Consider the following 27,169-nt stretch of genomic DNA (forward strand, 5'->3'; position numbering starts at 1 on the left):
GATGCATTCATATACTGCCATTCAGCTTTATGAAACTACTTCATAGTAATACAGGGATATACCGTATTTTTCGCCCTATAGGACGCAATTTTTCCCCTCCAAAAATGAAGGGGAAATCTGGGTGCATCCTATGGGGCGAATGCAGGCTTTTGCTGAAGCTTGGAGAGCGAGAGGGGTCGGTGCGCACCTTCCCGGCAAGGCTCCCCACATTGCGGATAGCAGCCTGCCGCCCGGCGGGCGGGGCGCCCTGAAGCAGAGCGCCCCTCGTGCAGGGCAGACATCAGCCAGCCCCACAAGCTCGGGGGACAGCAGGGAGGCGCAGCACCGCCATCCTGCTGTTCCTCAACGTGGTTCTGTTTCCCCGACCTGCTTTTGGGGGGGAAATAAAGGGAAATTTCCCCCCCTTCATTTCCCCCCAAAAAAACTAGGTGCGTCCTATGGAACGGAGCATCCTATAGGACGAAAAATACGGTAACACTTTTTTTTTTAAAAAAAATTCCTTCAAAATTTCAAAGTTATAATGTGTATGCTTTATTTACTTGAAAACAGATAATTTGAAATCTTGCTTAGCTAGAAATGATATAGTGCATTTTACAAAGAGGTATGACCTATTAGTCTGGCATTTCAGGTCACCCTGTCTCTGCAGCAGACGGTTCTGTACGTGGTTTCTCACAGTAACCTCACTGGAACCAGTGAAGGTGTATTTTCCCAGTTCCCTGATATCTTAATGGATGTCAAAGCAGTCCGACAACACTTGAATACAGAACCTTTTTACTGGAAATTGCCGGATCAGTTCCAGGGAGACCAGGTAAGCATATGAGTTATTTTTAGGGTCGGACCTAGACATTCTTTGAGTACTCCCATTGAAATAGTTGTGACTGATGTAACCCCCTTAGGGCCCATTGATTTCAATAGTTCTGCTCTAATTATGAATAAATCTGGATTTGACTGTGTTTCTATATATTCTGGGGGTGGGGACATGAGAAGGACTGTCACCTTCTAAGAACTTGGAAGAGAGACAAAAATAAATATATATTTTAAAAAACCAGTGTGCATAATTTTAGTATTCATTCACTTCTTATTTCTAAATGCATGTTAAAGCAAAAGTATTTTCTGTAGCATATTTAGATTCTGTGCTAGATTTGAGCCTGCTTGCAGAATAATAGTGAAAGGACTTTTTCATATAGCACTTAAACTTACTGTAGTTTATGGAATTCAGTGCCACACAATGTGGTGTTGGCCACTATTTTAGATGACTTTTAAAGTAAATTAGGCAAATTTACAACTGAGATCCTTACCAATGTTTACATTGATTGTCCAATGGAACCTCTCTGGGTTATAAGGTAATATACCCCAGAATACCAGCTATTGGGGAGCCATAGTGGAAGAAAACTATTAACTTCATGCCCTGTTCAAGAAGAGCTGAAGAGCTTGTGGTTGGCTGCTGCTGAAAAGAAGATTCTGGCTTTGATCAACCTGTGCTCTTTTTTTTGTTAACACAGTCAAGGTCTTGCAAGGACCTGTGTACTGGCAATATCAACATTCCCAAACTTTATTTAAATTCGTTTCCAGAAAATCTGTGTTGTGAAGTATTTTGCTTTCATTTTGCAATCTCAGCTCTTGCAAAGTTTCCATTAAATTCCAAGATGCGAAAAATCATCCGAATAAAGGTAGTCTCAATATTGGACTACTTCGATATCAGACTAAGGATGAGGAGCTGCTGAGTTTCAATTAAGCTTTTTCCTCCTCCTAATCTAGATTTCAGTTAAAATCATCAAAGAAAATAAAAGTGTAATGATTTATCATCCAAACAGCTCATGGCATATGGTGGAAAATTGAAATACTCAGTAGCTTTTTATGCTTTGGATGGCGTTGGAACCTCAAACCTTGAACCACAAATCTTAATGAAAGGGGGTCGCTCCAGTAAACAAGTCATCTATGTGGAAATTCCTGCTCCAGAGAATGGAGTAAGACAAGATGAAGAAATAGAAATGATAGAGGTGAGTTTAAAACATTTCAATTAGATGAGTTAGAGGCTTTGCCTGTGAGAAAGTCTTTTTCTTGTACTACTTTGGAACTCCCTCAACATTTGTCTTGGGACCATTTTGCTCAAGCAAGATGTAATGTCTCTTCATATAGATCTGGGAAGGAGTCTTAGACGCCTGTTAAAATTCCACACATATTGTGGAAACATGTTAATCCTAGATCAAGGCTTTGTTTGAAAACATTATAGATACTATTGGATGAAAACAGATAACAGCAGCAATGCAGAGATTTTGCTTGGTGTACACTGCATTTGGGGCTGTTTTGATACCTCTCCAGACTGGGGGTTGTGCACCATTTGAAGATATAGGCTGGGTTCACAAGTAACACTGAGCCATGGTTGACATGAGCCAAGGTTTATAAACAAACAACAAACTATGGTTTTCATATTCAGGCATAGCACAATATTGCAACATAGGGATGGGCTGCAGTGTAATTTTATGTTGCTCGCACAGTCTGTAACCATTCCCCTGCCATATCAGAGTGCATGTGAAGACAATTTAAGAGCTTAAGTGTTTTGGCTTCTGCCTGGAACCAAATTCATTGGTTGCTCTCCTCTTTCATTGCAAAACTAATACCATCAACCAACATTGTAACATTAGGTGTTCGCAAGTGATGCAAATTTATTTATTTTTCTTTAGAGTTCCTGGAAATATTTTAATTCGGTGTCTGATGAATCTGTTTCACATTCTGACTTCATGTCAGTGCTGAGCAATGTTGAGTACATCTTGATAAAGGCATCGTATGGTCAAGGATTACAACAAAGCAGGTAAACCTCTGCTAACTACTCTACCTAGGGGCTCTTAACTTTGATAAAATGTGAGTAAGGTAGTAAGCATGTTGTCTTGATATGAGTGATACTCAAGGGCCACTTTACTCAAAAAACCCTGAAAATCATAGTACCTTACAGAACAAGCCTTCAGTACAGCCTCTTGAAGTGGAAAACTGGTAGTGTCCCAGTGCATGTGGGAAACTGCTTGTACTTGGTGAAACACTCTTTGGTTCTAGTCTTTTATGTTTTTTTAGGAAACTAAGGGTTAAATTAGTAGGACTCAGATTATTAGTGCATATTTGAGAGATTACCTGCATAGTCAAGATATAAATGGCAATACCTAAGGCAGGCTGTTTTTAAAAGCACTGAACTGGGCTCCAAACCAAACTTTGTGATTGAAGCACACCCCTAGTAAACAGTCAAATTGCAGGTTCTGTTTCCTAAATGAACATCACTGCATCATTTTTGTTTTAATTTTTGTTTTATGTAATTATCTCTTAGAATCTCAAATGTCTCTATGGAAATTGCTATGAAAGCTGACGAGATGCCCTTGATTAAGGAAGTTGCTCATCTCATTGAGAAATGTATATGCCCTGAAGGTTATGCAGGCCTCTCATGCCAGGTATGTTACTTGCTGGGGCGTCCTAAAATATCTTCTGAACAAGCAAAAGTTCAGTTGCCGTTTAAAAGCATGTTCAACTCTTTTACAATGTAGGACTGTGCACAAGGATACTACAGAGAGAAACAATATGTGGACAAGTCTGCAAACCTTAAAGCCTTCCCCTCATTCATTCCACCTTGCGTGCCATGCAGATGCAACAACCACAGTGATGTTTGCAACCAAGAAACAGGACAGTGTTTGGTATGTGGACTTACTAGGGATAGGCTGTTTTTTGTCACAGTATCAATAACTTAACAACTCGGGGGGGGGGGGAGAAAATTCCAAAGAATGAAAGTTCATGAAAATCCTATTTAGTTCTCAAATTGAAAATGTGAAGTATTTTTTTACACTTGGATAGTATACATTTCGACGGAAGCTGCACACTGCTTTGGATTAATCGGTGGGTAATCAGAGGCATGTTTTTATTTCATTTAAGTATTTACTTAAGGTCTGTAAAGAACAACAACAAGGAACAATTTAACACACACACACACATTTTTGCAGCACTGGAGGATGGGGTTTGCAGTGCAATGGTTGTGCTTAACAAATTAAACTTCACTGATAAAGTAAGGCCCTCTGAATTCAATGTTTTAGCATTGCAGCGTTAACAAAAAAAGCTTTAATTACAGTTTATAAAAATTAACATGGGCTAGTCACGAGTAGGGGTGACTTGAATTGGCTTGAGGGACTTGGGAGGTATTGGGACTGCATTTTGGAATACCTTTGGCAAAGTGGGGGCATACCTGTTCCTCTCTTGCAGGGATATTAGGACTTGAGATGGAATGTTCCTGTTCCTTATACCTTGCTGTTTTTCTAGATTTCAGCCTCTTTTCTTTTCCCACCAAAGTTAAATGTTCTCTGTTGAATTTTCTGCTTTCATCTTAAACTTCCTGATTTTGCCTGCTAGGACTGCAGAGATAATACAGTTGGTGACCAGTGCAGTGTTTGTGCTCCAGGCTATTACGGCAAGGTGACTGGATCTGTCAATGATTGTTCTCTGTGTGCATGTCCAAGAATGAGCCCAGGGAGGTAACTAAAAATTAACTTTGATGTTTTTAATAATTACTATTGTTATACTTACTGTTTCCAGGTAGTACTGTAGCAAGGTAGAGGTTGTATTTCTAGGAATTTTTCACTTATCTGTTGGTTTGTTTTTAAATCCCTGAGCTAAGAGATTCCATTGTCAGGGTCAGTGTGGGTAGCTTGAAAAGTAATGGTGATAGATGATGAAATGGCTAATCCAGAGCGGTAGCTTTCCACTGAATATTCTTTGTGAATTGTGTCTATGGGTGCTTCCATACAGAAGCTCAATACTGCAAAAGGATCGCTGAAATATCATAAATGGATTGTTGGCTGCCGGTTTTCCTCCCCCCCCCTTTTCCTTTCCTTAGTTTACCAGGTTTCCACGAGAAAAGGTAGTTTGGATATAATGGTAAAAACATGGACTGATATTTTGATGCCAGCGGTGCCTTGTGGAACTGCAAAAACTCGTGCGCATGGGGAGCGCAGATTCCACAATACACATCCATTTGGAAGCACCCTATATCCAACTGAGAGCCGGTTCATACAATCAGTGGTGTGCATTCAATGCTGCAATAAGCCGCTATACCATCAGAGAAAGGGAGGTTTGGATTTCCGCATCGTATGCCCCTCCCCCTCCCCCAATCTTCTCTGGAGGGTTGGAGGAACCCACAGAACAGATTGAGCGGGGAGCGGGGAGGAAGTCCCATTGCACAAGCAGAAATCCTTGCCCCCAACAAGATGGTTACTGTCACCCTCTATTGCATACAAACCAGTAGAAACACACATTCCTGTGTGAATGGATTTTTTGTGGGTATATATGAATTCTTTCTAAAACTTGCTCTTTTTATTTCTTTCTCCAAGCTTTAGTTCCACATGCATTATGAAAGGTGTGAGTGATTTCTACTGCAATGCTTGCATCACTGGATATGAAGGGCAATACTGTGAAAGGTGAGGGATACGCAGAACCATCAAGAGGCTTCCACTGTGGGTTGGCAGCTTTGAGTTCCAGAAATTGGGTAGATTGCCCGTTCAATAGGATCTGCACTGGGTGCCTCCGAACCAAGTTAAAAGTATGACTGGTAACTTATAAAGTCCTCAGACAACTTGGGACTTGAGATAATGGCTCCGCCCATGTGTTAAGATTTTCACGGTCTAGTTACCAGGTGAGATAATATTGCTCAATGATATGAGTTAGGACCTTCTCTGTGGTGATGCCCTGACTATGGGATGCCCCTCCCCGTGAGAGATGGTTTGTGCCAATGTTACTTGCTTTTTGGCACCAGCTAAAATCACATCTCTTTGCCCAAGCTTTTGCTGGAGTCTGATATAGTAATATGGCCTGTCGTTGAGCGAGGGCCCTCCTGCAGCCATAGTGATATATTTTTAAGCATTTTATATGGTGTTTTAACATCAGCATCGCATGTTGCTGGTAAATTGTATTGCATTGTTATAGGTTGCAACCCACCTTGGGATTGTGTGTTGATGAAGGGTGTGTGCTGAAAACTGAAGAAACAAAATAAACCAAATAAATAAATGAACCTCTGTTTCCCTTTAGGTGTTCTCCAGGTTATTATGGCAATCCTAAAGCACCTGGTGGTCACTGTCAGCAGTGTCAGTGCAACCCAAACGGTTCCGTTCACAATAATTGTGATCATATCTCTGGGCAATGCATCTGCAAACAAGGTGTAACAGGGCAGCTGTGTGATGAGTGTGAATCAAGGCACATTCTCGTGGAAAATGAATGTGTGGGTAAGTGTCCCCCTTTCTTTCTTTTTTTTGCTTTGATGTGTTAATAATACTGGCAACTTCTAATTTAGGCGCATCTGAATGATGAGTGATCACGCAAGCATTCACAGCACCAAACCCAGAAGTAGCCTCCAAACATCATAAAGATGTTATGGAAAGGGGCGGGGTGCTAGAAGGGGGTGGAGTGGGCTTAGGTACGCTCCGCCGATGCATATGGTGGTCCAGAAAAGAAGAAGGATTTCCTGTAGACACGAGGTGGTGTTTGTTGATACTGCATGTAGATACTATGGTTACATAAGACTGCATTCCTAAGCACACTCGCTCAGAAATAAGCTCTGTTGGAATGAGTAGAACTTACTTGTTCGGTGCTATCCAGTTTTGCGTATTCAACTAAAACTTAATATTTTTTTGAAATGGTTTCTTTAGCTTGTGATGACGACTGCACAGGATTGTTGTTAAATGATTTGGACAAACTAGATGAAGCCATGCTTTTGGTAAACCTTACTGGCCCTGTCCTGGTGCCCTATGGGATACTTGCAGACTTGGAAAATGCTACAAAGCATTTAAAGGTATGTAAGGTGTTGCTTAGCTTCTGTGTTGGGTTAGCTGCTCATATAGTCATTTTTACTTCCGTTTATCAAGAAGTTTTTGTGACCATATAGGCATTTTGGAGTGCTCTGGAAGCATTAATAGCACATAAGTGCTATTAAGGTAGTGGTCTACATTAAAATTCATGGCCCGTAGATACATGTTCTTTGTTTATCATTCCTAGTCGTGAACACTGAGCTGAATATATTTGAGTACATTATATTCTTTTTTCTTCTAGGAATCTTTTTGGACTAAGAAAGAACCAACCTCCTCAACGGAAATCATGAATGACCATCTTGTAACCCTTTCAGGTGATACAGACCAGCTGCACAGAGAGGTAGGAGTCTTACTTGTTTATTCCCAAAGATATTTCAATAGACTTATTTCAAAATGATCTACAGAAGTTTCCCATGGGATTTACTTAGGTTGGTTTATAAATCAAAGTCACTACAGTGCATTGGGTCTGCTAGACTATGGGTACAAGTGGCAGCTGGGCAGAGCAGTTCTAAGTCCTGGTTAAGTGTAGCAGTATCAGGTCAACCACTGTCTGAAGCCCTATAATAATAATAATATAATAATAATTTATTATTTATACCCCGCCCATCTGGCTGGGTCCCTCCAGCCACTCTGGGCAGCTTCCAACAAAACACTAAAATACAATAACCTATTAAACATTAAAAGCTTCCCTAAACAGGGCTGCCTTTAGATGTCTTCTAAAAGTTTGGTAGTTATTTTTCTCTTTGACATCTGGTGGGAGAGTGTTCCACAGGGCAGGCGCCACTACTGAGAAGGACCTCTGCCTGGTTCCCTGTAACTTGGCTTCTCGCAGCGAGGGAACAGCCAGAAGGCGCTGGACCTCAGTGTCCGGGCAGAACGATGGAGGTGGAGACGCTCCTTCAGGTCCCACTAACTAACTGGCCCACTAACTAAAGCAGGAGGTGTGGTGTGTGGTTGTGTGTGGTTTTTGTCATCCAGATTGGCATAGCCACAGAGTCCAGGTTGGGTGCCTCTCTGAGGAACATAGCTGTCAACTTTTCCCTTTTCTTGTGAGGAATCCTATTCGGAATAAGGGAATTTCCCTTTAAAAAAGGGGAAAGTTGACAGCTATGCTGAGGAATGGTATGGCCTTGGATCCAATGGGTCTATGACTGGCTCTGTTCTGTCACTGCTCCACCGTGTAACATCCCATTTTAAACTCACAATTTGCTTTTATGCTAGCTAACTAGGATATTAGAAAGAGGAGGGCTTCTCCATGGTGCTGCAGAAAGGACCTTGGACAAGAGTCGAGAATTGGCTATATTTATCGACACATTACAGGCAACTGTTAAAGGTAAAATTCTTGATGGCAGGCTATAGTAATTATATAGTAATATTATTTGTGAAAATAATTTATACAGATAAAATATATGTGGTGCATTTGTACAAAGTACTAAAACAATTCTTCTTTTGTAACTTACTTTTTCTTTCATCTAGTACTTGGGGAAGTGGCAGCATCCCTTAATGAAACATTAGGTATGGATTTCCCTTTGTCAAACAGGACATTTCAAGAACTGGAAGATGAGATCCCCGTCATGTTGGATGTAATGCGTGGAAGATATTTCAAGCAGATGTACCAAGACAGTAATCTTGAGTTAAAGTAAGCCAACTGGTGTTTATGATCATGCTTCTATTAACATATGCAATGAACATATAGAGAAGTATATCTAATATGTTTTTAAAAGAAGAAATTGCAGGCAGTAGGCTCCGAAGTGTGTCAATATATTAATTTAAATGGAAGCTTAATATGTGATGACTTTAGGAGGTTTGAATCAAGGTAGACAAATGTGTGTTTTTTTAATGCATAAAATGATTTGATTTTCAGCTGTGTTTTAAACAAAGCCACAATTTCTATCTTTATCTATCAAACAATAAACATAACTTACATTTATATATTCATTTTTAGAACAGTTCCATGGTCCATGAGCTAGATAATGTTGATGAGAAAATCAGAAACTCTTATTTTAATCTGTTACTACTATAAGCAAGGAATTGAATTTGAAACTTGGGAAAGGAATCAGTGCTGGAAAATAAGTGAGCCTTATTTCATTTTAAAAATAAAATTGAAGAACTGTGTTTTGGAAGCATTCAGTAATATTTTTAAAGTGATACACAGGAAGATGCCAAGAGCTCAGTAAAACCACCACAATAGCCACTGGACTGGCATTGCTGCTGCTTGCAAGCCTAAGAAGGAATAAAGAGGCAATGAGGTCAGACTGTGTTGGTGTACTGATGAGCACACCAGACTGGCTCCAGTAGTGGATCTGTGCATCCCTGACCTCACTGCCACCACCCCCCTCCATGGTAATGCCATTGCCAGGATCCTGTTGCTGCAGCTCCACCGCACTGGATGAGCCACTCCTTGCTACAAAATAGCCTGATTTTTACAACATTTCTGGCTCTCGCACATGGTAGTTATAAAAAAAATTATTTAAGTAGCAGGTAGAGACTTTATCTCTGATCTTAGTGCTGTGGTACTTAGTGCCAAGATGGAGAGAGAAAATCCCTCTGCCTGCTCTTTAGAGAAGCTTTCTCTAAAAAGCAGATGGCGCTGTGGTCTAAACCACTGAGCCTCTTGAGATTGCCAGTCAGATAGTCGGCGGTTTGAATCCCTGTGATGGGGTGAGCTACCATTGCTCTGTCATAGCTCCTGCTAGTAGTTCGAAAGCACATCAGTGCAAGTAGATAAATAGGTACCACTGTGACAGGAAGGTAAACGGTGTGCTCTGGCTTCCATCACGGTGATCTGTTGTGCCAGAAGCGGTTTAGTAATGCTGGCCACATGACCCGGAAAGCTGTCTGTGGACAAATGTCTGCTTCCTCGGCCTGAAAGCGAGATAAGCACCACAACCCCAAGTCACCTTCCACTGGACTTTAACTGTCCTGGGGTCCTTTACCTTTACCTTACCTTTCTTAGGAGCTTGCAGAGGGATCTTCGCAGCCAGATCCAGCCCAGTCCTGGAGTTGAGTTTTCTGGGAATGCTGACTGTGTGCCTGCCTGTCTCACTGGTGTGTGAGAATTCATCTATGAGTGTGTGAAGGAGAGTGAGAGAATTCTGTGTGCCTAGTGTATGTGATAATTCACAGTGATAGGAAACTACATGCATTGTGGGTGTGGGTGTGTAGAGTCTTTTTTTCACTTTGCCCTCCAAAATGCGATATGACTATTTATCAATGGACTGTACCTTTCTACAACTTTTGATCTGTTCTAGTTTTAAGAAAGCTTATGTAACTGAGTTTCCTTTCCACATTTATTAGAGCGGCAGAACGCTTGTTGCTACAAATCCAGAAAGAGTATGGGAGACCACAGCAGGAATTTAAGAAATTACAAAAAACTGCAAAACACATATTATCAAACCACAGCACCAGACTTCAGGAAGCCAAGGATCTTGTGAACGAGGCTACAACTAACACAAATGAAACCATGCGGCTGCTTTTTCTTATTAACAGCAACCTCAAGGAATACACTGTAAGGAAACTGGCAATATATGTCATTTGATTTTACAAGAGAAATTGTAAAGTAGCTTTTAAGGGAAATTTGCTTTAAAAATGGATTGATGTTAAGATTAGTGAGAGAGGCAACTTTTAACCTTTTGTGGTCCTTTTAAGTATAGAATGTTAGATATACGTATTCTATAATAAATGTTGTTACCAAGTATTAAATTTGCCCACCGTTGCATTTATGCCACAGCAAACAAAGCTGAATATTCAAGAAAAGAAGGAACTCTCTGTTATGCTGACCAGAGAAGCCAAAGTACAGGTGGATGCAGCTGCTGCACTTGCTAAAGATGTAATTAACTCTACATCTGTAAGTTACTGAACACTTGAGTCATCATTTGTTAAAGTGAATTATCCATGACTCAGCAATAACTAATTTTGCATATTCAGAGTCTAGAAATCCACCGGGATGGACTGGTCCTATGGAATGGCAAACTAAGGCAGCACGTGGATGACCTGGTCATGCAGATGTCCACTCGGGGGGCTGTGGATTTGGTTTACAGAGTGGAAGAACATGCAACTGAGTTACAGAGAGTTGCTCGTGCACTAGACAGGTGAGTACATCATGAACTGAAGCGTGGAGTTGACTATATTACTACCTTTACCAATAAAGTCACCCCAATAGGCCTGCTGATCTTGATGCCCTTCTGAGTTTTGCCCTTGGAATTTAGTCAGCATTTTAAAGTTTTAGTTGCTATGTAGGATGGACAAGGAAGGCAAGGATGCAGGAACTGGGATTTAAATGACTGTTCTCTTGGTTGAGGAATCTGAACAAAATAAGTAAACCAAATGAAAGCTAAAGTGCAAAGGGAAGCTCAGTTAGTGTGGCTGCCTTGGGTATTAGGGGGATGTACTGCCAGAGTTTAAGCAACACTATAATGTTTTTTATTTCATGAAAATTATTTATCTGTTTAAAGTGCAATAGTCAAGCTATTTAACGGTTTCCAAAATATGGTATGTCCCCGCATTGTGCAATGTTTTAATTGGCTTAAATGCTACATGAAAAAGTTACGATTTTTCCTTTCTACCGCAGTGGTCTCTTGAATGTTAGAAATGTGTCCTTGAATGCAACAAATGCTGTCTCTGCGTTCTCCACCATTAAAAGTTTGGTTGAAAGTGCAGCAAATCTAGCAGGAGATGCCTACAGGATTTTCACAGATGTGGTAAGTGCCGCTTTGAGAACTGAAGCACACTGCATTCTTACTAAAATCCATGTTTCACTCTCTAGAATGGGGCTGAGGGACCTTTGGCTCTCTAGAAGTTCTTGGATTACAGTTTTCATCATTGGCCATGCAGACTGGGCCTGATGGAAGCTGTAGCCCAACATCTGGAGGGCCGCAGGCTTACCACCCTTGACCTAGAACCAGAATATGTACCATATTGTTGTTGTTTAGTCGTTTAGTCGTGTCCTACTCTTCGTGACCTCATGGACCAGAGCACGCCAGGCACTCCTGTCTTCCACTGCATCCCGCAGTTTGGTCAGACTCATCTTGGTAGCATCGAGAACACTGTCCAACCATCTCATCCTCTGTCGTCCCCTTCTCCTTGTGCACTCAATCTTTCCCAACATCAGGGTCTTTTCCAGGGAGTCTTCTCTTCTCATGAGGTGGCCAAAGTATTGGAGTCTCAGCTTCAGGATCTGTCCTTCCAGTGAGCACTAAGGGCTGATTACCTTAAGAATGGATAGGTTTGATCTTCTTGCAGTCCATGATGGGACTCTCAAGAGTCTCCTCCAGCACCATAATTCAAAAGCATCAATTCTTCGGCGATCAGCCTTCTTTATGGTCTAGCTCTCACTTCTATACATCACTACTGGGAAAACCATAGCTTTAACAATGTACCATATTGCTAGCCCTCACATACAAAATATGATTTTTCCGACATGCCTAAGATAAAACCAAAGGCAAATTTGAGCTTGGATGTAATTGTTTGATTTGTTAGTTCATGGTCACAACCCATTCTCATAAAAGAGAATGTGAATGACTTTGGATTGGTAACAGTAATTGGCATTCTTGATCAATTATTTTTTTCACATTATGAAATTACTTAAAAGATTAAAAAAATAACAATAATCTGAGTTAGAGTGTAGTCCTGTGCAAACTGGGAATAAGCAGCACTGAACATAGTGTGACTTGTTCACAAGTAAATATCCATAGGATTGTGCTGTATACTCAGAAGCAAGTTCTGCTAAGTTCAATTGGATTTACTTCCAACAGCATAGGATTTCAGCCTAACTGTCAAATCTAGGAAGCCTAGGAAGTTAGTACTGCATTTAAACACTGGATATGTTCACAATGCTCCATTTCTACACGTTTTGTTCCACTATCCAGTATAGTAATATTTTTTGTTGATGCTACTGTTGTTGTTACATCACTTTCTAAGAAATAAATGCTTTGCAGAACTAATCTTAGGACTGAGGAACATAAACCAGAATAATATGTAAACATAAGAATGTAATCCTTTAAATTCTGGCCATACATTAGCAAATAATACTTTTTTTCAAAAATTGTATTGTAGGGCTTTTCATATATATATAAATAATACTTTTCATAGATTTGTTCATATATAACAATGTTTCCTTACTTGATTATTTTAAGCCAAAAGAAACTTTTAATTCTACTGGGAAAAACATTCTCCATCTTGGCTCCAAGTTTTTGACTGAAGCAAAAAGTTTGCACAAGAAGTATGAAGGTAAGTATAAAATATGGATAGCTTATGAAATGTTGACTACTTATACTGATAGTCGTTATTAAAACAAGTGAAGTAAGTCCAATTACACCCTCTCCCTTTAAAAGGAGAGAATTGTTTTTTAACTTTCCAGCAGCAATTATCAGACGTTGACAAAATGCTGACCCTTTGCATTACTCTCTTTCCCAGGTGATGTGTATGTATGTATACAGACTTTTATAGATATATTATTTATATCCCACATCACCTCCAGCTATGGAAGCCATCCTACTGGAAGTCAGTGTGGGGTTTTTCTTCATTTGCTCTCCCAGTGACACATGGACCTGGCTGCAAGCCTACCATCAATTTTTGTCCCTTTCATGCAGGCCTTTTTGCGTTGAAAAAAGCTCTTTGTTTTGGGCAGTGGGCCGGTGAGGAGGGCTTTGTAACTGATGTAAGGGCCTAGCAATCAGCTGGCTGGTGGTGGAGAAGGGAATGGCTTCAAAATTGTCAGAATCATCCATCTGCAAAGTTGGCAGATGGTTGGTTGCTCACCTCATTTTGAAAGTTTGCACATCTGTTTGCAAAAGGGGTGAGTGTGGATCCACAGCGTGTTTGTCATTCAAGCACTGTACATGTGTACACAGTCTTAAGAGGAACCAGAAAATTATTTATTCACAGTTGGGTGGGAAAATGTTGTCACCTAAGATGAACAAGTCTTGCGGGAAATTGGTTCCTGAGAAGGATGCGGAATGCAAAACTCTCTGCTTACAGATACCTGTGTGGGAAAAGTCCTGCAACTTATGCACATTTAGCTTGTGCACATTCAGCTTTACACACTTGGCAAAAAATTATTTTTAAAAAAGGTGGTGGGGGGGGGAAGGGGGCAGTGTCTAGGAAAAAAGTCTTCGGTAACCACACTCACCATTGATCCCAATGTGTTCTGACCATACATGATTTTGGCTTTAGATGGGATCTCTAGTAAATGCTGCATAAGTTTTGGGCTTACTGTATTATGATTTATGTCTTAATTGAGAGCAAAGCAGCCATTAATTTAATCAGAATTAGATCACCATAACTGTGTGTTGGATTTGGATATTGAAGAGATCTGCACTCAGCCATGAATGTTACAAAGTGACCTTGGACCAGCAACCATCCTACCTCACAGGTTCTGAACATCAAATGGGATGGGCATAATTATGTACCTGAGCTCCTTTCAGGAATGGTAGAATAAAACTGATACATACTGTATATTAGCATGGAGTATAAACATTTAAGAAACATGTTATGAGCCTGAATCACTTCCACATTTCCCCTCTGGCAGCATACTTGGCAACAGGGAAGAATTTTGACAGGATGTTTGCTGTGTGTGTCCTCTTGCAGCATGCGGTTTGGCTCACTTGTGCTATATAAAGCCTTTTCTTTTCCTGACATACTTTTACAGTACATCTGCTCTCATTACCATACTGTGGTCTCTACTGCGGGGTCTGATTTGGGATGAATGTTGAGGGAGATGGACAGGAAGACTATTAGACAACTGGTCTTGCCTTGCACCTATGCATTGAGTTTGATAACCTTGGAAGCAGCCAACTATGTCAGGATTACAAGTGTTTATTCCTCCATAGGGCTTACGTCTGGATTAAATGAGATGAACATAAAAGTGGAAAAACTTAAAGAGAAAGCTAGTGAATTTGCTAAGCAGTTTAATGGTTCACTGTTGCAACTGACTGCATTGCCAAATGGTAAGTGAAATCCATCTTGACTTCCTTTTCATTATACAAGGCAAGTATATTTAACTTGAGCAGCACCGCTGGTCATCACTAATTGGAAAGTTCAGCAATACCTTTACGTTTTGAGAATGCTGAAAACAGAGGAAGCGACAATGGCATGTAAGAAGAAAAGGGTCTTCATTGTGTATCACTTTCTTGGATATGTACCATATAGGATAGACATTTTCTTTTTCCTGGAAGGGTTCCTATGACTTTGCCACATGCAGAGGAAGAAAAATTCAACAGGCAGCCTTTACTCTTCGTTGCTCCATATCCAGGCCAGGCAACGGCTAAGGTATTGACATCCTGCCTGGTATTCATCTGTAAAGACACAGGAGCTCTGAAACAAAATGAAACAAACAAAAATATCAAAACCTTTGCAACCTTTAAGCTGTAATGAAGATTTTAATTGAATTCATTGAAAGCATGCTGGTGAAACAGTAATGAAAAGAAGAGCCTTAAAAGACTTAGGAAAAGCTTTAAAAACTTTAGAACTTCGCATAAGTAAAAAAAAAAAGAAAAAGAAAGAGAAGGTAAAAGAATAGCTCTATTGTGTTGTTCTAAATAATATTTATTAATAATACAAACACCCTAATAGAACTTTATGATAGCATTTCTGTTATATTTTTAAACAAGCAAGGGACTTTACCTCGTTTAAGATAATAATAGCTTGGAACGTAGAGTATTTTTTAATGGAAAAGAACAGACTTTTAACATCTACTGCTTGTCGAGTCCATTTGCAGTAGACAGTGTCTGAATTTTTTTCTGCTAGAAGATGCTGAGTCTGTTTTTGATGGCCCAATTAACTTAATACTGTTCAGTGAGCCAACGTCTCTCTTAAGATTAAAAACCAACCCATTTTACCATTCAGGACATTAAGGTGCATCGAAATGTAACATCTGTTGACTAAAGGAAACCTACATTTAAATGTTAATGCAGTGGAGGTAATTGACTTGATGACTACTTAAATCATAATCATTCCTTGATGTTAATAAATTAAAATATTTACCTTCTGCTGTGTGTACCTGTGTGTTTGCATCCATAGGAAACTAGCAGCTTTGTTGGGGATGTGGGTGCAGTTTAAGTTGGGGAAACTGCATGGGGAAAGTATTAATCTCTCAACTCTCCATGGCCGCTTTATTGTAAAGAGACAAAGAAGTCTGTTAAGGGATCTTGTTTGCTTATCTCTCGCATCATAGAATCATAGAGTTGGAAGGGACCATGAGGGTCATCTAGTCCAACCCCCTACATACCCAGTTTGGCCTCAAAACTGGTAGCTAAGACCCAGAGCCTGAGTTTTCTGCCCCAAATGCAAGTAGGTAATCTACTTATGTTGATCATATGTTTCAGATACCAGTGAAAATATTCTCGCTGTAAGAGAGCTGGCTGTGTCTGCTAATACAACTGCTCTTAATGGTTTAAGGCACACTGGGGTTTTCAGTGAGAAGTTCCTGAACACTTCATTCACATTGTCTAAGGTTAATGAGACATTGCGGAAAACCAATGAACTTATAATCGACTCATCAAAAGCTGGTAGGTTTGCTGCTTCATTGCTCCCTAGAAATGTCCCTGCATGTGAGAGGGGAGTTAATTTTTAAACCTAAGTATTCCTTATCTTTATTTACATTAAAGCTAGTTTATACTACTTCTCTTAAAAGTGTGCAGATGAGATTTGCTAAATACTTTTCCCATTACAAGTATGCATTTCAGAACTGCAATCCTAAATTAACAGGCCATAATTATAAGAAATGCTTTAAACTGGCCATTACATATGCATTTTGTACCAGTGTGTATTTTTTCACTTGAATGCAACAAAACCTTCAGTTTTCTCCTAAATTCAAGCAATAGCACCCTGTTTCAAAAACCTCAACTTCTTTTTTTTTTGGCAGCAGCGTCAGCTGAAAGAAAAGTGAATGAAGTTGAAATCCAGGCCAGCCTCCTGTTTGGTAGGCTGAAGCCTCTGAAAGTGCTGGAAGAGAACCTCAGCAGAAACATCTCGGAAATTAAGGAGCTCATCAGTCAAGCCCGTAAACAGGCCGCCTCTGTAAGCAGCTTATTCCCTTCTACATGGTCTAGGAGGGGGAAATGCTACTAAGCTTCAATGCTACGCACATGCCCTAATCAATACTGTACGTGTGTGTGTTGCAATATGAAGACACAGGCCACAATTCAGGGTCTCATGGAATATCCAGTAGCACTTTTGATTTCTTTCTTTCAACAACATTACGCCTATGTATGAACTCCCTGCAGTTTAAAAGGTGATTTATTATGCAGTGCGTCAAATTACTGGTTAGGAAAAAAGAATTCGAAAAGCTTTACAGGACATGAGGAGTTCTGTAGCTTGTACCCATAGTAGTTCTTATTAGTAATGTTGAGCTCTTTGTTTTCTTAATCCATCAGAGTTTCTAGAGAAATTTCCTTTATGTGAAGTTACATTAACATTTGTCAACTTGTTGCTGCTTGTGCTGTAGTTCATAGATAGCCAGTTGACATACTAGCTGGCAGAAGGGTCCCCTGCAACAATTTTACCTATTTCCTTACTAAGCTGTTGTAAAACATTTGACCCTACAGTGGCAAAACAGAACTTTAGCAAATTTCTTAGATCACAGTGAACAGGTGTCCCATTTACGTTTAGAATTCCTGGATCAGAACGTAACAAAAATGCTTCTTTGTCAGTTTCTCTCTCTCTCACTCACTTACTCCTTTTTGCTTTTCTATATATAAAGGCCCTGCCACTCCATAAAGCCCCAAAGTTGCATCATTAAAATTAAAAATTAATTAATATCATTCATAATTTAATAACAACACCATTATTGATGGTGGTGATGATGATTAATACTATAAATACGACACAATCCTAGAAACTAATTGGCTGAAGCAAGCCTAAACAATTTTAAATTTGACAGACCATTTCTGAAGACATGTACAACGTTATATACCAACCTTGCCTTTTATTTTTTTTCTCTCTTTTCAGATTAAAGTCGCTGTGTCTGCAGAAAGAGACTGCATTCGTGCTTATCAGCCCCAGATACTGTCTACAAACTATAACACATTAACATTAAATGTTAAAACAACTGAACCTGATAACCTCCTGTTTTACCTGGGTAGCAGTGGTAAAGTAAGCAGAAGGATTTTGAACATTTTATATGGCAACTTAAGTCTTCATTTTATATGCTGGAAACTCTTGTCATTTACTGGAAAACCTTTTAGCTGTCCCTTTATACTAGATGGCTATTGGGTGTGATAGGTCACTCTATCTATTCATATACATTCATTGGTGAAATGGGGATTCTAATCCACATTAGAACCATAGAACTGTAGAGTTGGAAAGGACCCTGAAGGTTTTCTAGTCCAATCCCCTGTAATGCAGGACAGATGACCATCCAACCTCTGTTGAAAACCCTCCAAGAAATGAGACCGTGATATTGTATCTATGTAAGCTCTTGAATACTCCAAATAGCAGTGGTAAGGAAAGGGTTCTTAAATTTGTATCATATGATATATGAAATACATGGAAAGATACTGTCCCTGACATTAATAGCATTCATGATTGCTTACAGCTAATTTGGATTGTTTTGTATAGTGGTTAGCATTTATACAATAACAATTGGTTCTTCAACTACTTTCTGGGAGCGCCAGCTGTATCTTCAATTAAGCAATCCTTCGGATAATTAAGCTTGGATAATTTTGTATTGTCGGCACACCTTACAAATGCACTGTTAGTTTTATTTTCCTTGAATGCTTCATTTGCACATAGCAAGTTTAATGGTCCCCAAAATTCTGAATAGAGGTTTTTGTGGGGGTTTTTTTTTAGTGTTTAAGTGTTGCACTTAACACTGTGTGTGTGTCTTGAGTTATTGAACCATTGGCTTCTCGAAACTCAGTGTGATCTGCATGTGTTCAGATTGCCAATTTTATTTTCAGTATTCTTGTACAAGTGATTAATATGCAAGTGAAGTGGTGACTACTTATTGCAGTGTTTGGCCAATTTTAGCCATTCCATCCCATTAAAGCCCCTCTTTTTTGAGCAGAGTCATGTTGCTTTGTTTGAAATGGCCCAATCCACAATGTGAGGTCAAATGACACAAATAGTTTCCTCAGATAATCATTCCCATATGGGCCAATGTTGTAAAGTGTTAGGCAAAGGTAAAGGGACCACTGACCATTAGGTCCAGTCGTGGCTGACTCTGGGGTTGCGGCGCTCATCTCACTTTATTGGCTGAGGGAGCTGGCGTACTGCTTCCAGGTCATGTGGCCAGCATGACTAAGTCGCTTCTGTTGAACCAGAGCAGCGCACGGAAACGCCGTTTACCTTCCCGCCGGAGCGGTACCTATTTACTTGCACTTTGACGTGCTTTCGAACTGCTAGGTTGGCAGGAGCAGGGACCCAGCAATGGGCGCTCACCCCGTAGCGGGGATTTGAACCGCCGACCTTCTGATCGGCAAGCCCTAGGCTCTGTGGTTTAACCCACAGCGCCACCCGCGTCCCTTTGTAAAGTGTTACTGTGCTGCTTATTTAACATGTGAACTGAGTCTCATTTGGATTTGATCAATGCTTTCAAATACTGTCTTTTAGTAGCTGACATTCACCAACGTTAGCCATATGGGCATTCTCTCAGTGTTTTGGCAACCTTGTTTTTAGGCTGATTTCATGGCAGTGGAGATGCGACGTGGGAAGGTGGCCTTTTTGTGGGATATGGGCTCTGGATCAACAAGGCTGGAATACCCTGACTTTTCCATTAACAACAACAAATGGCACAGAATACATGCTACAAGGTAAGATGTAACTGGTGTGCAGCACATGTAATTAATGAACCCTAGGGGAATATCAGATTTGCACAGTCACCAATAAACCTGAAATAATTACTGTCTAAAGGAGAATTATTATTATTTTATTGGAAAGTACAACTCATCCAAATAATTGGGGTTGATGAGAGCATCTGCTGTCAACCATGTATAATGCAACCATTTTTAATTTCAGAAAATTTCGCAGTTCTTTCTTTAGTGATAAGTATATAACACAGATTGGCAGTTAAGCATGCATAACTGTTTTTAATCCCCTTATTATTTGTGATAATTAGGTTTGGAAGAACTGGCACTCTGAGTGTAGAGGAGGCAAACGCTTCTCAGAAGCCCTTTATGAGAACTGCCACCTCATCTGGGACAGCTACAGTACTGGATGTAAACCAATCAACACTCATGTTTATTGGTGGACTTGGAGGACAAATAAAGGTGAAAAAATTAATAGCCGTGCTGTAATACTTCATTATTGTTCATTTTATTGACTTCCAAGTCACTTTCCACTCACTGTTCTGTGATGAATGAACAATAATTGCCACACATTCAGAGATGGCAGGATATATGTTTAGCAGCATTTCTTCCAAATCATGCAGCTTCTCAGCTGGCAGATCCTGAATGTAGAATTGTGCCCCTAGTTGACTATGGATATCATTTTTGTATTTTTCTTCTTATTTTAAGCTGCCCGCTCACATATAATTATGAATAACTGTATCAGTAATGCTCTTATTTGTCTGGTACAATTTATCCTGATTATCAAGTTACAACTTTAGGCCACGGATTGCTGTGTATCTGGATAAATGTCAAATTCCCTTTTTTATTATCATTCATGGTGAATGTGTTTCTTCTGTAACAGAAATCACCTGCCATTAAGGTTACTCATTTTAAGGGATGCATGGGGGAAGCATCCTTGAATGGCAAATCTGTTGGACTTTGGAACTATGTGGAGAGGGAAGGCAAGTGCAATGGATGCTTTGGAAGGTGAGAACTTGAAGCAGTTTATAGAAATCTGTAATTAAAACAGGAGTTGTCTTGCATGTTTGCATAAATGCAGCTCCTCCACAGGAGTGATGGTTGGTTGAGCTGGGCATTCCTGCTTTGCTCCTCATTTGTAGAAAGGCTCATGATCTTTTGTGTGGCTGGGTCCAGGTTCCAAACCACACCACCATGACTGTGGAAACTCCTTGGGGCTTTTATTTGGTGCAGTCGCCTGCCGTCGTTTCCTGTGAGCATATTGAAGCTCCTTCTAACCATTTTACAGAATCCACATGAAAAGAAGGGAGTATAGGTGCTTTATCACAGCCAGACTATGGATGGCTTTTGGGTTCCTGGTTTAGGACTTTGCTTTCCCCCTCCCAAATGCAGATTGATTTTTTTCACCCACTTCCTGGCTTGTGGTAACTATACTTTGCCATGATATGCAAACTGAGCAATCCTTGGTTCCTGCTAAAAACAATACCGCAAAAAACTAAACAGTGTGTTCTGATTCTTGTTGGGCAGAATGCTGTGGTTACCGCTGATCGGTTTTTTTGCCTGAGTTTGAAAGTCACAGGAAACTGGTGTAAATGAGAGATAGCATGGAGCAGTGGTTAGAACCAGGAAGACTTAGGTTCAAATCCCCAAACATGAAGCAAACTTTCAGCCAGTCACTATCTTTCCACTTAACCTACCTCACAGTGACCTTATGATTACATGACAAGGGGGTGATAATTTATTACAACTGCTACTCTTAGAAAGTAGACAAGGGAACACGTGCAAGCAGAGCACATTCCCCATGATTAAACTCTGATTTGGATGTTTTTCCATGCATGTATATTTGTTCTCTGTGAAAATGTGCTTTAAAATAGCATCAGATATTACATTCATTTAATTCTCAAGTATTCCTGTTTTAACAACTGTATATGACAAAATATATATATATATATATTATTTTGCAGATTCCTGGTAGGTATCATTTGTAACCAGCAGAGGGGGATGCAGGACTATTTTAGAAACGTTATAATATCATCAGAGCAATCCTTATAATTATGGCTTGATTTCTTGAGCCACTTTCCCTGAAAGTGTTTATCCAGTAAATCAGTGACAGCAGTTTGGAAGATTGGAACATATATATTCTGTTTTTGCACTTGATGATTTTACCATAATAATTATGTCAGAATATGCCCGCAATTTGCAATTTGGCTTATCAGGCTGGTTAACGTGGTAGGCAAATTGTGTCAGTTAATTGAAGTTAAACAAGCAAATTTCCCCCTGTATTGGTCTGTAAGATCACTTAGATGACCCGGAGAAATTCAACTTGTGATATCACACCCTGCAGAATATAATAGGATGGTGACCCACAACACAAAAAACAGTACTATTAACACCATATGAAAACATAAAACAGGAATTCAAACACATCAAACATGGGCTGATCCCATAGATCAAGGAAAGCCAGGGCAAAATTATAAATCTGTAAAAGATGCCTGAAGCAACGGAAGCTTACTGCTTTATATGTGGTAGAGAGGAGAGCATTCCACAGTACAGAGGCAACAGCTGAAAATGCCCAGTTTTTGTAATGTGCATTGCTTAGAGGTGTTTTTTAAATAAATAAATGATTTATAAATGCTTTTAAATAAAAATGATTAGCTCAAGGTTCTGGAGGCTGGAACCATTGAAATGTTTTGTTTGTTTCTGTAGCCCACAGGATGAAGACACTTCATTTCACTTTGATGGGAGTGGATATTCAGTGGTGGAGAAGTCACTTCGCTCCACTGTGACCCAAATCATAGTATTTTTCAGCACCTTCTCGCCAAATGGGCTCTTAGTGTACCTGACTTCTAATGGCACAGTAAGAAAACTCACCCGGAGTTTAAAAGCTCTATTTAGACCAGTAGTTTCCAAAGATTCTGTGGAAATGACTAGTGATTGTATAAACTTTTCAACAAAAAGTGGCACTGACTATTTATATAGCACTATGATTTTCTGCTGAATGTTGAAAACCATTGTTTAAAGGCATATAGAATCTTTATTTTCCCCTGACATGCATACATAAGATCTTGGGCAGTATCCAACTAACTTGTTCTTGCACAATGGAACTGTCACCCTCCTCCCTCTGCACAAACCCCTAAATCTTTTCTGGGTTTCTTCCAACCCTCTAGAGCAGATTTGGGCAGGGCACATGGAACATGCTTGGAGATGAAGGGGGAAGTTCCATTGAGCAGGATCAGGTTGGTTGGATACTACCACTGGTGTTTTATATTGTATGTTGCCTTATTGAGAGGAGAGGGGGTTACCAAAGAGATTTTATTTATTTTCTGACTTTTGTTTCATCCTTGCAGAGGGATTTCTTGTCTCTGGAGCTTGTGGATGGCAAAGTTAAGCTAACTGTTGATCTTGGTTCAGGTCCTCTTACCCTTAAGACAGAAAGCCGCTACAATAATGGGACATGGTATAAAATTTCATTCACCCGAAACAAAAAAGAAGGTAAAATGTTACATATGGGCTGAAAAAAGCAGATGCTTACTCTTTCTATAATTATTAGCAGATAGCCAAATGGAGGGAAATCCAAGCAAAGTAAACTATTCCTGTCTCCATGATTTTGATGAAATAATGGTCTCAGGTGATTTAACTTGCATTGTTTTAATAAAGGCCACAGCTTCATGCAAATGTCCAGGCATGTTTTTAGCTAAATCCAAATAGACTTCACCATAACTTCTTTCTTATGTTTTTTTGTATCCAACTTCTAAGAGAAGTTACTTGATCTATTGGAACTGTGTATCAGCAACAGTGACAAAAGCTGTATTCTGTGAATTAATTTTCAATATAGTGCAGAAGCTTAAACATTTCTTGGCTTTTGAGAATTGTTTTATGAGGACAATGCACTTTGTTGTACATTAGGGTGAATAACGTAAATCAATAAATGGGCTCGTGCTGGGACAGGAAACGTTCCAAGTGACAGCCAAGAAGCATATGTGTGTGTGTGAACAAGATGATGACCCCTAGTTGGGTGGAGCATCCATTCTGCATGCAGGAGGACCCAGGTTTAATCCCCAGCACCCCCAGGTTGGGTGGGGATCAGTGGCACCGACTGCTGTGGGTTGAGCCCTTTTAGGGGGCACCAATATTTTTTGGGGGTGGGGCTGCCCCCATGTCCAAAAAGCGCAGAGGCAAAGCATGGAACCGATGACAATGCAGCTCCAGTGGCCAGCTCCTCCTCCTCCTGCCACAAGAAGTAGCCTCCCATGGTGGTGGCACCAGGGGGAGAGAGCTCTCTCTCTCCCACTTGCCATTAAAGCTGCATGGCCACCACATTCAGCTCCTTCCCTGGCTCCTCCCAATGTCCTGGATGTCATGCATGAGATGTTGGCCACCACCAATCATCCTCCTAAGCTGGGGCCTCTGGCTGGGTTAGACTCCCGGAGAGCCACTCCCAACTAGAGGATAATATTTGACTAGAGGAACCAAATTATAACGGGTCTTCCAGTGTTCTTATGAGAGCATTGGCTGCTACCATGTGATGACATGTTGTAACATTCCCAGATTACTTTAGGAAGTAGGATGCTGGTCTACATGGAGGTTCGGTCTCATGCTATAGGATTCTACTTTTTATGCTGTTTTGTTATTCTGTTCACATTGATCTGACTTATCAGTGAAGGTCACTTTCTGTATAATGCTACCACTTCTTTTTTATTACTCCTTGGTGGGAGATTGTTTTGACTGGTTGGTTCTGTTCTCGCTGATGTCAGCGCCTGACAGTTGACAATTCATATATAAGCTCAAGTACTTACACATTCAAAAGACCTGTTTAGGTTTGTTTACTTTAATTGAATTCTCCATGGGCCTTTGATCTTTTGGATTAATGCTAAAATGTCCTTACATCAGTTTAACCATGCGACAAATCAGGTTGTAAATTCCAGACAGTGAGATTATTCAGCATGGAATCTATATAGTTGTTTTCTGTGGAGGTCTCTACTCAACTGCGTAACAGTGGAGGCAAGGCAAGGATTTAAACTGAGATTAGCCCTTTAAGATTCACAACCGTATAACCAAGTATTGGAACTTGGTTAGTGGAAGGAAGAAATCATACAGTGTCAGAAGTACTTTACCCAGTCACTATCCAACTGGAGTGACTGGAAACCATTGCTCACAAAGAGCTTGACTTGTGAAACATGGAAATAAATAAGGAATGGCATCCAGGGTCAAGTGAACGGACATCTGCTTGTGCAAGAGCGCCTCCCCATCCTCTTAACTTCCTTTCAGCTCCCATCTCCTGCCCCTGCTTCCCTCATCTGCTCTGGAGAGTTCTTCAGTCCTCCAGAATAATTTGGGGTTGGGAATTATGGAGAAAGCAGGATCCATTCTGTCAGCTGTGTTCATTCTGCAGGCAGACATACATTGTTGGATTTCACCCCAAGGAGGTTTTGGTTCATGAACCTATGAGAAATTTACTGCATATGTGTTTGTTGAATCAGGAAGACTGGAAAAACTTGGAAATTGACAGTGCTATTACCTGTTATGGAAATAGTGTCCAAAATAGCATATAAGCCATATGTTTCATATTTTTCCTTAATGAGGAAGGGGCCTTCATAGAAGAATTAGATTAGCTCAGTAAAATATCTAGACTCATATTAGTAAAGCAGTTTGTCAAAATGATATCCTGTTACTATTATGTTTTGCTGTAATGTTTGAGTCGTAACAAATGTAGCATAGCAAAATCTCAGATATTTCTGTTTGCTAATCTCTGATTTCATTACCCTTTCAGGGATTTTGGCAGTCATGGATGCTTATAACCTGAGTTCTAAAGAAACCAAGCAAGGAATATCCCCTGGTACAGCCTCTGACCTGAATCGTTCTGATAAGGATCCTATTTACATTGGCGGGTTACCGCGGTCAAGGGCAGTAAGGTAGGCTTAAATAAAAAGAGTTACACACTTAGATCTTCCTATATTTGAACTTTCAAATATAGTATTTAAATGCAGGGTCCCAGGTTCCTTTGAACTCCTACCGTATTTTTCTCTCTATAACACGCAGATTTTTTCTCCTAAAAAGGAAGGGGAAATGTCTGTGCGTGCTATTGAGTGAATGTGTGGTCCCTGGAGCCGAAAAATCAGGCAAAAATCAAATCGCGCGTCTAGGAGAAGGGAAACCTGAAAAGAGGAAGCTGCTGCTTTCCTGCATTCTGCCTCAGGGTCTTACTGCCCACCCGCTTCTGTTTGTTACTGTGTTTGCTCAAACGGAACAAAGAGCAGGGAAAGCCCCTCCCCTCCAGGCAAGCAGAGGGGAAAGCAGAGTGTCGTTCCTTCCTCTCTGTGCTCCAGTGCTGCTGAAAACATGCAGGTGGGAGAGAGAGAGAAAGAGCTGGCTGGCTTGGGTGGGGGGAAACTTTTGCCTTCCTTTCCTCCCTCCCCTTATATCCCTCTCCTGCATTCTTAGCCAGCTGCTTCTCTGCACACCCCTCTCGTGCTCCTTGTCCCTTCTGTGTTTTTCCTTCCCTCCCCACTTAAAATGTGGTTACAAAGCATGGATCCACATGGATCCTCAGGATTTTTGCATTGGGTCACCCCAAATTCACCATCAGAGCACGTAGCATGTCCATGGCTACAGCCTGCCCCCCAAAAATCATGCACCCACTGTTGCCTGGGGCTGCAATGGTGCAAAAATGTGGTTACAAAGCATGGATCCACATGGATCCTCAGGATCTTTGCATTGGGTCACCCCAAATTCACCATCAGAGCACATAGCATGTCCATGGCTACAGCCTGCCCCCAAAAAATCACGCACCCACTGTTGCCTGGGGCTGCAATGGTGCAAAAATGTGGTTAAAAAGCATGGATCCACATGGATTCTCAGGATTTTTGCATTGGGTCACCCCAAATTCACCATCAGATCACATAGCATGTCCATGGCTACAGCCTGCCCCCCAAAAATCACACACCCACTGTTGCCTGGGGCTGCAATGGTGCAAAAACGTGGTTACAAAGCATGGATCCACATGGATCATCAGGATTTTTGCATTGGGTCACCCCAAATTCACCATCAGATCACATAGCATGTCCATGGCTACAGCCTGCCCCCCAAAAATCACACACCCACTGTTGCCTGGGGCTGCAATGGTGCAAAAACGTGGTTACAAAGCATGGATCCACATGGATCGTCAGGATTTTTGCATTGGGTCACCCCAAATTCACATCAGATCACATGTCTGTGGCCACAGCATGAAGCACAAAAATGATACATCCACTGTTTCATTCAGAATGTTTTTTCCCTTGTTTTCCTCCTCTAAAAACGATGTGCTTGTTATGGGCAGGTGCGTGTTATAGAGCGAAAAATACGGTAATTTGCTTTGAACTTCAGGCTTCATAACACTCCTTACTTGTTTTTATATAGTGTTTTATTTTGCGTTTTTTGCTTTTGTTTGTCTTAGTAAACTAACTAAGCAAGCAAACTAAGAAAACAAACATGAATGCATCACCATCTATATAAATACACTCATCCCCCCTTCTTTTCTGCCTAGCATATTGCAAACTGAATACCAATACCAAACTGAAAATTGCCCTGACATTGCTTAAGAATTTTCTGAGAATCTGG

At 40.5% G+C, this 27,169-nt stretch overlaps 1 protein-coding gene across 1 annotated transcript in view; it reads left to right on the plus strand.

Annotated features, from left to right (window-relative positions):
• The window catches only part of LAMA1 (laminin subunit alpha 1), an 86,210-nt gene that overhangs the window by 48,833 nt on the left and 10,208 nt on the right, over positions 1-27,169 (plus strand). The window contains exons 25-51 of the mRNA XM_082235304.1: positions 629-808; positions 1,815-2,000; positions 2,685-2,812; positions 3,317-3,437; positions 3,531-3,677; positions 4,384-4,505; positions 5,361-5,447; positions 6,055-6,248; positions 6,672-6,814; positions 7,072-7,170; positions 8,052-8,163; positions 8,307-8,469; positions 10,128-10,338; positions 10,561-10,677; positions 10,758-10,921; positions 11,401-11,530; positions 12,965-13,058; positions 14,660-14,776; positions 16,154-16,336; positions 16,693-16,847; positions 17,778-17,921; positions 19,446-19,579; positions 19,885-20,035; positions 20,457-20,581; positions 22,280-22,430; positions 22,921-23,065; positions 25,344-25,485. Of these exons, the coding sequence (XP_082091430.1) occupies positions 629-808; positions 1,815-2,000; positions 2,685-2,812; positions 3,317-3,437; positions 3,531-3,677; positions 4,384-4,505; positions 5,361-5,447; positions 6,055-6,248; positions 6,672-6,814; positions 7,072-7,170; positions 8,052-8,163; positions 8,307-8,469; positions 10,128-10,338; positions 10,561-10,677; positions 10,758-10,921; positions 11,401-11,530; positions 12,965-13,058; positions 14,660-14,776; positions 16,154-16,336; positions 16,693-16,847; positions 17,778-17,921; positions 19,446-19,579; positions 19,885-20,035; positions 20,457-20,581; positions 22,280-22,430; positions 22,921-23,065; positions 25,344-25,485 (3,845 nt within the window). The remainder of the gene's footprint in view (positions 1-628; positions 809-1,814; positions 2,001-2,684; positions 2,813-3,316; positions 3,438-3,530; positions 3,678-4,383; positions 4,506-5,360; positions 5,448-6,054; positions 6,249-6,671; positions 6,815-7,071; positions 7,171-8,051; positions 8,164-8,306; positions 8,470-10,127; positions 10,339-10,560; positions 10,678-10,757; positions 10,922-11,400; positions 11,531-12,964; positions 13,059-14,659; positions 14,777-16,153; positions 16,337-16,692; positions 16,848-17,777; positions 17,922-19,445; positions 19,580-19,884; positions 20,036-20,456; positions 20,582-22,279; positions 22,431-22,920; positions 23,066-25,343; positions 25,486-27,169) is intronic.

This window comes from Podarcis vaucheri, assembly GCF_965113315.1.
Source record: "Podarcis vaucheri genome assembly, chromosome: 8".
In the NCBI taxonomy this organism is placed as follows: domain Eukaryota; kingdom Metazoa; phylum Chordata; class Lepidosauria; order Squamata; family Lacertidae; genus Podarcis; species Podarcis vaucheri.